This window comes from Aulonocara stuartgranti (assembly GCF_965226115.1).
Source record: "Aulonocara stuartgranti genome assembly, chromosome: 20".
Lineage (NCBI taxonomy): Eukaryota > Metazoa > Chordata > Actinopteri > Cichliformes > Cichlidae > Aulonocara > Aulonocara stuartgranti.
Window position 1 is genome coordinate 30510001 of NC_138956.1, and position 11102 is coordinate 30521102.

General features: G+C 39.7%; 1 protein-coding gene across 1 annotated transcript in view; it reads left to right on the forward strand.

Moving 5' to 3' along the window:
* The window catches only part of tspan31 (tetraspanin 31), a 10705-nt gene extending 1978 nt beyond the window's left edge, over window positions 1-8727 (forward strand). Inside the window, exons 2-6 of the mRNA XM_082519982.1 lie at window positions 3446-3613; window positions 4820-4900; window positions 5006-5146; window positions 5480-5590; window positions 6997-8727. Of these exons, the coding sequence (XP_082376108.1) occupies window positions 3446-3613; window positions 4820-4900; window positions 5006-5146; window positions 5480-5590; window positions 6997-7071 (576 nt within the window). The 3' untranslated portion in view covers window positions 7072-8727. The remainder of the gene's footprint in view (window positions 1-3445; window positions 3614-4819; window positions 4901-5005; window positions 5147-5479; window positions 5591-6996) is intronic.
* Window positions 8728-11102: the final 2375 nt, after the last annotated feature.

The following is an 11102-nucleotide window of genomic DNA, read 5'->3' on the forward strand; positions in this document are numbered from 1 at the left end:
GTGTCTGCTAATATGGAGTACTGAACTGATTCCAGTGTTAAATTTAATAATCTGTCTTCCTCACTGTGAGGAGGCGAATTTAAATCATCCTTTATGTACAAGAAAACATCAAGCTCAGCCTAAATGGATTTCCTACTTTGTAATTCATGTGACAAAATATGCATCAACAAATATAAATTTACTGAATTGTTATTTATTGGTAAAGTGAAATAATGAAAATGGATCAAATATTTTAAGAAAATTAAGTTGATCAGCAAATGTATTTGCAGTAGACTAATTTTGCCTCATAAGGAGAGACCTGCTGCAGGGTCTCTCCCTATGAGTAAAAATAAAATGCAAATTTTTGCTTCGATGCTTTGTTTAATGCACGATTTCTTAGAATTCACCATCTGAGCGTGGGCAGGTTCAGGAGAACACATGATAATATTGTATTACAACATTAAGCCCAAGCAGCCCTCAGTTTTCTTAACAAAAAGGGCTGATAACACAACAGCAGCAATTAAGCCGATGAAGTCATAGTTTAACGTGATGCTAGAGTCTGTCTACACACAGCAAAGAGGTGGAGCCATTACCAAGACAGAGAACTCAGCTTCTTCCTTTAACCACCATTAAAACTACTGCTGAGAAAAGGTGGCCATGAGTTCTTCATCTGGCCACCTGTTTGATGTGAAACAGTGAAAATCTACAGTAAAGCCAAAATATTTGTTATCCCATTACTTGGAGGAGTAGTTGATAGAATAGTTTATTACTAAAATAATCAATACCTGTAGCCCTGCTCTGCTTCGTAATGCTGTCCTTCTTTGAAGTAGCTTCTGCCTTTTATTAAGTCTCTCTGACCAAATATGATGAGTGAAAGTAACCCAAAGTATTTTTAGGTAGTTTCAGTGGTTGAAATGGTTGCTGCAGAGTAAGAAGGTCCTAGTTTGAATCGAGCGGGTACCTGTCGTTTTGGAGTTTCTTCTCGCTGTGTCGGTTTGCGCCTGGTAATCTGGCTCCTCCCATCGTCCAAAGGCATGTTTTTAAGGTTAGGATACGTAGTAAGTGTGAATGTGTTTGTCTGCCTGTGGTGTACCCTCCCCCTTGCCCAATGACAGCAAGCAGAGGTTACTTTTAAAAATGGGAAAAAAAAAGAGGTTACCAGGTGTAAAAATAAATGAAGCTAACAATAAACTAGTCAAGAAAGCAAGCAAAAGAAAAAAAGGCTAAATAAACTTTTGAACTCTCGAACGTCTGTGCTGTGTGCCATTGGTGAAAACAGGAGTAAAGCTGGTGTTTGCATAGCTGTTACTGACACACCAGGACAGAGACCTCGCTGTCCCTGTCGACTCAGTGCCCAGTGAAATACTTGTGACACGACCTGCCCAGTCAGAAAGGAACGTGATGCCGCCAGTCCTGTTGATGGCTGAGTCACCGCATCTGTCACGAGTTTGAGATTTTTTTTGTTTTTAAATCAGGATCGAATCGGAACAGGCGTCAGCGAGCTGAATACACGAACACTTTGATACCTGCGATGCTTATTTAAACGTCTGCACTGAATCTTTGTAGAACCTATATCATAACCTATGTAAGTGGCCATTGGTATCATTTATGACGTTTTTATATGTGATGGCAGCCACAGTAGAAACAAAATGATACGGTTGTCCGTTTTTCTTCATTCTTGGTACATTTCCATGTTGCGATGTATTCTGCAGTCTCCATCCAGGAATTTGCTAACATCCTTGTATCGAGGCGATGATTATTCAATACCTGTGGGGGGAAAAAAGCCAGAAATGCATAGATGATGGACTCGATGGAACTGAACAGATCAATCAAAATAGTCTCAAGCTGCGTCGATCGACTTGAACTTGGGTTTCTATTGAGGTGCATGTCAGGTTATGGTGTAGAATTTCAAAAGGATCTGTGATTATGATTTACTTCTGAAATGGATGTAAGTAGAGAGAGAAAGTAAACATTAACACATTAATTGGGGGGGGGGAGTACAAAAAAGTTTAATTTATAGATTTAAACAGTGACTCATTGCTTTAACTAGATTATTATTATAATAATAATAATATAGATTTGTATAGCGCCTTTCAAGAAACCCAAGAAGGAGAGGGGAAAAAATATGCAGCTTGATCATGGTTATACTCGGTCACCTGACAACGACCCATTCCCAACTGGGGAAATGTTGAGATGAAGAATAAATGATGCCTTCAACAACTTTAAGCAACTGATTATTTATAGAATACAGTAGAAAAAAGTGTATTCAGGCATTATCTGCATTTATTTACAGTCTCCTCACTCACACACACGTACACGCTTCATGTCTAGAGCTGAATAGAGGCAGCAGTGAAATATTGAGTTGACAACAATGTTTTGTTACTGTAAGTGCAATAAAAGCTTTCCAGCAAGTGTTGCTAACTTGCATTAAACCAGAAAGACATTATGTAACGAGCAAAAGTAAACGTGAGAGGGGAAGGCCAAAGCATCGACCTTTGACCACAGTTTTCAGTTATATAAAGTTTTGCAACATGTGAAGAATATCAGTTTGTGTCACAATGTGAAATGCCTGCAGACTGCAGTTATCTTCCTTCATGTTATATTAGCTCTACTTGTATTTCCCACTGTTGTGTGGCTAAATGGATCAACACGGACGTTCAGTCCAGCTTTTTGAGTTCGCGTTGGACGTGCCTCCCATCCAAATATCAGATCTGAGCATCCCTATTTTTTTTATATTTAATTTGTAGTTTATTCTTTGCCAAAATATCACTCATGCAACATTTTAGTGGTGAGTTTTTGCTAGTTTCGTAAAGCTCATATGATTGTAAGTCAATATTTTTGTATTTTGAACTGAAAGAGCAGGTTGAAGTGTTGACTTCAGTTTTTGATGTTTTAATTTCCCTGTTTGTTCCACAAATACAGAAGTCAGATTTTTGTCATGTAGTGATTTCGTGTCTTTTCAACTCTTTGACATGCAGTTCATGCGCCGTCACAAAATTGATGTGACCAAGCAGAGATCAGTCAATAGGGTCAGAGTCGGCAAACATATCAGCTCAACCTTGAAGACATTTGTTTACCAGACCAGCTTGTGCTTAATTTAAATAGATGGTTTTGTTTTTCATTTCAGCAATTTTGAAGTGAAAGAATAATAAAAAAATGCTCTAAAATATAACTGTGTTTGGAATTGGTTACAGATGATTTAAAAATACATTTTTAAATACATAAAACACTGTCCTGGACCAGCAGCTTCATGTCCTCAAGCTGTGTGAGGTATTTAACACTAAACTTGTTTTTTAGTCGGCCTCTTTCTCACACTTGAACTCCAAAGCTGAACTCTTCTCTACAGACTGAGCTGTGTTTGTAGTAATCAAACCACAGTGCTGTTACCTCGTGATAAGCTGTGATCCATCTGATGCACTCTGCCTCAGCTGACCGTGGTTAACCTCTTTCCCTTTGCTCCCTTCAGCTGGTTGGGCTGCTGCTGATCGGAGTCGCGGCATGGGGGAAGGGCTACGGCCTGGTGTCCAGCATCCACATTATCGGAGGGGTCATTGCAGTGGGCGTCTTCCTGCTGCTCATCGCTGTTGTAGGACTGATCGGAGCCATGCACCACCACCAAGTCATGCTTTTCTTTGTATCCTTTATAGCTTTGTTGATGCACAAGTTCGCAGTAGATCTGGGTTATTTGGGAAAAATTACTTATCTTTTGGTTTAAATGTTTGTCCTTCCTAAGTCCCATCCAGTCTTCTTCCATACTTTTGAACTGTCTCAAGGTTTGCGGTGCCCGTCAGACCTAACACAGGATGTAGTTTATGTAGGTGCTGGGTTGTATCACCAAAAATGTTTGTTAGTTTAAGTTTCTGGCAGCATCACAGTGTACAACAGAATTATTATTCCTGCATAAGTGGGCCTTTATGTAGGTTTACTGTGACTCATTCTTCTGCCTGAAGTTGAGAGAATAAAAGAAATTGTTGGTATTGGCATTAATAAAGCAGAAGCAGCAGAATTTTAAAAAACAAAACTACACACGGAAAGTGGCAAATGATCGTCTCTTAGACTCTGTTAAACAAAACTAAATATTTGCTACTGGGTTATAAAGGCAGTCTTTTTAAGCCTGGAGTGGCACATTAATGCCACTATTCGTTGTGTCAGATCTGGAGTGATTGTGCATAAAGAAACATCATTTTGAATTACAGCCCCCAAATTATTGGTCCAAATTCTTCTGCCTTCAGGTAAAACAACCTGTTAGTAACAGTTTATCTTTACCTCACCTGTGTGTCGAGGAGCTTCCTTTCAAACTTCCCAACAGTGGACAAGCTCATATCTGGGCAGCAAGATAGTTTGGAGAACTAAGCCTGGAATGTAAAGCCAGTGCTGAAGTGCCTTAATGGGCAGCATGGTTTTATAAAACTCGATGGGAAAACGGCCCTACACTTCCCTGATCTTTTTAATCTGATCAGCTTTTTTTCGGGCTCTGCTTTGAGCTTCAGTTCCAAGTCTTGTTTGATTCAACATGAAGTACAATTTCTGAAGTTGGAACAGAGCTACAGTGTAATTAACAAATCACTGCCATAAGAGCATGCAGTGTACCCATGTTTCTCAGTCATGTCCATCCTATGCTCTGATCCGGTTTCGCATAGCTAGGATGCAGATGGGAAAAATACTCCGCTTCAAAAACAGGATCTTAAAAACCGCTGGATGACGTCACAGTGGCTACATCCATCTTTTACATACAGTTTAAGAAATCAGGGCCGAAATCCCTCCCAGTTCACAGATGATTATTCTTTGTTGTTTGAAATGTGGAGTTGCTGCCGTTGTTTCTTTGACCCCTGCTTCTCAGTACATGGTCATTCTCTTCATTGTCTTCCTCTTCCAATTTGGAATTTCATGTTCCTGCTTGGCAATGAACCGTGGGCAGCAGGTGAGCCAACATAATGTCTATTTCAAAATCTGCATTTCTGAATTCATATGAAATGTATATTATTTAATGCCTTTGGCTTTTATTTGTCATGTTTACATTTTCCAGGAGACACTTCTGAACTCTACGTGGGGAATCATGGAAAATAAGACCAAGGAAGACTTGGAGACCCAACTCAACTGCTGTGGGCTCTTCAACACCACTGGCAAACTGCAGCAGTTTAACCAGGACTTGGGGAGCTGTCGTGCTGTAAGCCTCAAATATCACATTTTTTTTCATTAACTAAAGAAAAACACAGTCATGGAAAAACCCACTAGAAAGGTTTAGGTGCATACTTCAGTTGTTGCCTAAATAAACCCCATTTTATTTCTGTTTTTTACCCACTCTATCAATGATTTTTTTTTTCTGTATTTCCAGTTACACAATGAGCCTCAAGCAAAAATCACATAAGCATTTCCTTTAGGAAAAAGTAGGGCACTTACTGATATTCTCAGAATAGATTTTGGTAGCTAATACTGGCTTAGCTGACAACCCGTTGAGTCATAGTGCAAAAAGACAGAACGCCTTTCTCTTTCACTCTAGCCATGCACAACGGAAGGTAGATGTGTGCCCTGTGGAACGAAGATGCTGGATCATGCCACAGAGGCTCTGAAGATCCTCGGAGGCGTCGGGCTCTTTTTCAGCTTCACTGAGGTTTGTATCTGATCCTTTAAATGGACTTCATCAGGTTGGCTTGACAACACCTATGTGTCTAAATGTATTGACTTACTGTCATGTGATTGGCTGATTAGATGATTGGGTTAATGAACAGGTGTATCTAAAAGTAGTGGGTGAATGTGCTTTTTTTTCTGTGTAATTCATTTTTCACTAATGAACAGTCTAAGCACATATTCCATGTGCTGTTTCATGATGACACACACATATAATATAACACATATATATTTTCATATTGTAAAATTCTGATATTCTGCTCTAAAGACCTACTTTCAGAACTGTTATTTTCTCATTTCGTTGGTGTTCTAAGGAAAACGGAACATTTTTGGGCTCTGTTGGAATAAAGATGATTTATACAGTGTTGGAGTTGTTACCAATGTCCTGACCAAATCTAAATATGCAGTCTTTGAAATTCATTTTATGCAGTCTCCACTCTATTGGACTGTGCTGAAGGTTTACCAGATGGCTCTCATGCCAAACCATGAATTAGTCGTGTTTCATGACTGTTTTTAAGTAATGTGTGGTAATAAGTGTAATTAGAGTGAGCAGCATGAATGTTCATAAGACTCTTCAGGGAGACGTGTCATTGTGGCAAACCAATAAATACAGCCTTGGACAAAGTAGCAACCACTGTGTTTGAAAGTTAACTGAGTAGTTTTATTGTGTAACCTTAAGTCATTTTAATGCCTAAACCATAATGAGTCAGACTTCAACTTTTTTCTGCCTTCGTCTCGCCTTATTCCTCACATCTTCTTCATCGATCTTGTGCGTGTCCTCCTTCACTACATCCATGAATCTTCTCTAACCTGTCTTTCTCCTGCTGTGGCTGCTCCATACTTGGCATCCTTACTGGCTATCTGTGATCAGAGGCACACATTAATAAAAACCCACAAAGTATCAGTAACACTAAAGGGAAGAATTTGCCGGTGCTAAGCACACATTCATACACCCTGCATGCCTAAGTACTCTGTAAATGAATGAGGGGAAATTCAGGTGTCAGTGTCCTGCCCAAGGATGGACTTGGGGGGGTGGGGATCGAACCGCTGACCTCCTGATTATTTGCTCTACCACCTGAGCCACAGCTGCCCTACTAACAGATTAAAAGCTGTGACTGTTTCACAGACAGCTTCACTTTTTTTTTTTTTCTTTTAAATAAAAATGACTCGTGATTGCTACACATTTGCTCCCTCCTGCACAGACTGGTTGCAAATGACGCTATCAGTTTGTTCAAGTTTGTCCAGTATTTTCACTTCACTGTTGTCCTTCCTTTTTGTGTTACATGATGAGCACATTTGTGGTGAGTTGTGGTCTAGCTTTGGTGAGAAAAATAACTTCTAAGGGCCTTTTTAATGCTGTTCTCTTACATGTAAATCCTCTGTTAACAGATCCTGGGAGTGTGGCTTGCTGTGCGCTACAGAAACCAGAAGGATCCACGAGCAAACCCAAGTGCTTTCCTATAGTCTGTCTCACATCACGGCGCAGTAGGTGCAGTTTCAGATACACTGGTACACACAGAATAACGCACATCTAGAGGCAGACACTCGGGCATATAAATACAGAGCCACAACCATCACAACACCAAATGGACAAGCGCACGCAGCACCTGAAAAAAACACTGAGAAAAGCAAAACGCACACACATACACCAGAGACTGAGAAACTCCAAACTCCAGAAATGCAAGCTGGAAGACCTGGATACTTATGTGTGAAAGGATGAGAAGTGGTACTTGTCGGTATCACAACCCAGCCTTGATTTGAGTATCAGATTTCTCGATTGCACCAAGATTTCTCTGCATGCATCCTCTCAGGCGTGCACAGACCAACAGCCTCTTTGTTGATCTTGTTCCACAATCCAACCCAACGACTGTGCGGTGTCCAACAGATAAACTTGTATGCACCTTGACTTTTCCTCTAATGTAGTGCCACCTCTTAACGACAAATATACTCCTGGTAATGTGATGTGTATCCAAACATGTCCCAGCATGATGAGAAAGTCAGCAAGGTGGGTGAGAAGGCACACACTGGACATGTGGTGTAAAGTAGTTTTTGAAAGGGTTAAAAATGTATGTAATTTTTTTTTCTTTCCACAAAAAAAACAGGAATTTGGATTAGGTAGTTTATTTTAGGAAATGTAGTTGCTAGTCTTTGAAGTTCAAATATTTATGAACTGTAACTGAGCCAACTAACTTTTAAATGCCGACGGGCTGCAGCCTCGATGTTGTACATAGTCTTTGCATACTGTAGTTCACAGAAAGTGTACTTGATGGGTTTGCTGTGTAGTTTCCCACCTCTTGCTATGAGGTTTGCCTGCAGTTTCAGAGTCTCTGAAAGCCTGAATTATCCTCACCTCTTCCTATATTTAACATTTTCTTCAGTGTCGCACAGTGACGTCGCTTAGCGTAGATTCTGGTTGTAGACAAGTGGATTAAGGTACATCTTACCTTCTGTATAACTGGAAGAAATCTCAAAAACACACAACTTGAATACGTGCTTTTTTTAATTTGAAGTAATCGAGTGAATTTGGCCAAATCTGTTTATTGAAAATCCAGTTTGGTTTTTATAGTGTTAATTGTGAGAATGTGCTTTTTGTTGCCATCCTTTTCTTTTTCTTAAATATTTTAAAACTTGTGATTCTTTGGTGCAGTTTTTTTTTTTTCTTTTTTGTTTGCCATCAGCTTCTTTTTTTCATCAGTGTTAAAATGCTTTGTAAAATGTGCTTGTTAAATATTTTCCGTATCTATTTAAGTTTAACGATGCACAGCCGGTTTGTTGTAGTTTTGATATCGCTTTGCTCGATATGGAACGTTTCCTGTTGATAAATAATTGCTCAGCCTCTCTTTAAACTTTTTTTTATTTTCCCCTCTTTTGAATTGCTTTTAACTTAAAGGACTAACGAGCTGTAATTACATGTCTTACTTGAACCTGTCGACTTTAATGATTACGGATTCCTCGCTGCTGCTTTGGAGTTCTCGTCGTAAGCAAAACATTATGACAGATGTTAAGCATTATTATGCCATATATTACACCTCAGTATGAATTTGCGTGCAGTTGTTATTCAAATGTAAGTTGAATTTTTGAGACTTAATTTTTCCAAATAATAAAAATCTCAAATTGGAAGCTGTTTTTCTTTGAGTCATTGTTTGAAGGACTGGGTCCACACTGGCCATGTTAGCTCTGATAAAGCCAGCCAACGTGATGCTTGCAATTCCACCAGACGCCCCACGGACTGTAACATGTAGCAAATGAGGGCAGCAGGAAGTCAAAGATAGAAATGGAGTGGTCAATTTTCAAAATAGGAACCCTATCTAAATTCATTCCTAAAATGGTACTAGTGTGATCTGAATCACTAATGTAATGTCACGCACCCAAAGCCAATATATTTCTGCAGTTATTAAAACAAGACAGTCAAAATAAATAAAAACAAAAGATGGTTTCATCTTGCCAATAATCAACACACCTGTTTTACAGTGGTGTTGTAAAAAAACACCTAAGACACTCACTGCTTTGTAAAGGTATATTTAACATTCAATTTTTTTATTTTTTTATTGCGTATTTGTGGTTCCGTTTGTTATAGCATTTTAAAATAAGTAAGATCAAATGACCATTTTAAAAGGCCAATTAACTGTTAAAATCAAAGATTGTTAGGAAAGATTTCCTGTTCTTGTGACAACGAAGCACTCGGTCCACTGGTTCATACTGGAGGGGGAAACTAAAGGTATTTATGAGACGTAAAAGGTTTCCGTAGATAATTCTGTAGGAGGATTATTAATGGTTGCCTTCATCTGCCTGTCTGTAGATATCAGAGTCTCAGGTGATCCACTTTGGGTGGGATGTGACCAAAGTGTTAGTTGATAAGGACTGTACCTTGTGAAATGAACTTTTCAGTCAAAAACAGCGGCTATTCTGAGCCAACCTATCGGACAACTTCATACAACTAAAAAATCTTATTTAAAATATTTTTCTCCAGTTATTTTGTAAGTTCAAAGGAATCCCCTGTCAAAATGCGCATTTTTAAAGTTTAATAAATGCATGATGTTTAAACTAAGTTCTTGGCAGCCCTTCTACAATTAGGGTTAAATTTTGTTTTGAATGTAGCAACCAAATGGAAAAGCATTAAACAGAAAAACTAACGCTAAAGAAAAAACTTGTTTTGAATGTTTATCTCATAGTTTCTGAACATTGCAAAATAAAACTCAACCGTTATCGTGGGTTGCCAGTGACCTGGTGGGTGATAAGGGAGTCGGCTGATGAATAATCATTAATAGAATTACGGACAACAGGCATTTGTTAGGGTCCACGTGTAAATTGAAGAAATGTTTCGGATCCTGTTTCAAGGCCGTCAATCAAGCTGAAGCAGGTTAGCAACACTGAGCTTGTTAACTACGTGCAAAAGGTCAGATTTCCGTGAGTTGTACCTTCCCGTTGTAGCGGTGCTCAGCTGATAGTCGGGTGGATTTCACTGACTCATCAGAGCGTTGTTCAAGTAAATCAATCTGCAGCCATTGTTCACTTGTGATTAACATCCCGAGGTATATTTTCCCCGGAACATTGCTGACCAGGCGATATTGTTACAGTGAGAAACATCTCATCAGACCCTATGTGAAAGCACTTTAAGTAGGATCAGCGTGAATCACATGCAACCCAGACTTCAAGATAATATTCAATACACCAGGGGCGGATCTACACGGGGGGGCAAGGGGCAACTGCTGTAGAGCCTCTCTTCCCCCCCAGCTGCACCCCAACTTTTATGTCCTTAAAATGCTTTAAAATACCAGTTGTCTAAACCTAAAAAATTGTCTGTTTTCTTTGAAGAAAAGATACAATAAACAGTTTTGTGGATATTTTGTTGACTTAATTTGCATATAGGGGATTTTCACATACTTCACTGAAGGGGTATGCGCTACCCTACCTAGACCTCTTGCCCCTCCTTTGCCCACCCATGTAAAATTTTCTAGCTCTGCCACAGGACGGCACAGTGGTTTAAGACCACTGCCTCACAGTAAGAAGGTTTTGGGTTCAAACTCAGAGGGATTGTCTTTCTGTGTTAGCCCTGCCTATCAAGGGTGTCCTGAATTGTATAAGTGGAAGAAAGTGGAGGATGGATGTTAGTAGTAAAAAAAGGCAGTGGATTAAATTCTGTGCTCCACATTAGGCACGGCCCTGCAGGTATCACTCCTACAAATACCAGGGTGACTTGCTGACAGCTGCATCTATCCATTTTCTGTCAGTTATCCTGGTCTTGGCAGCAGTTTGAGCAAAGATGCCCAGACCTCCCTCACCCCAGCCACCTCCTCAGCTCTTCTGGGGAGACACTGAGGAGTTCCTTAGCCAGCCAAGAGATGTAATCTCTCTGTTCTGATGCTGCTCAGGAGCCAACCTGGTCAGATGGCTGAATGACCTCAAATGGCTCTTTTATGAAAGGAGGCTCCACTCTATAGTTGAGGAAAGCCCAGACCCTCGCAGCCTTCATCAGCTGATAGATTTAAAGATTG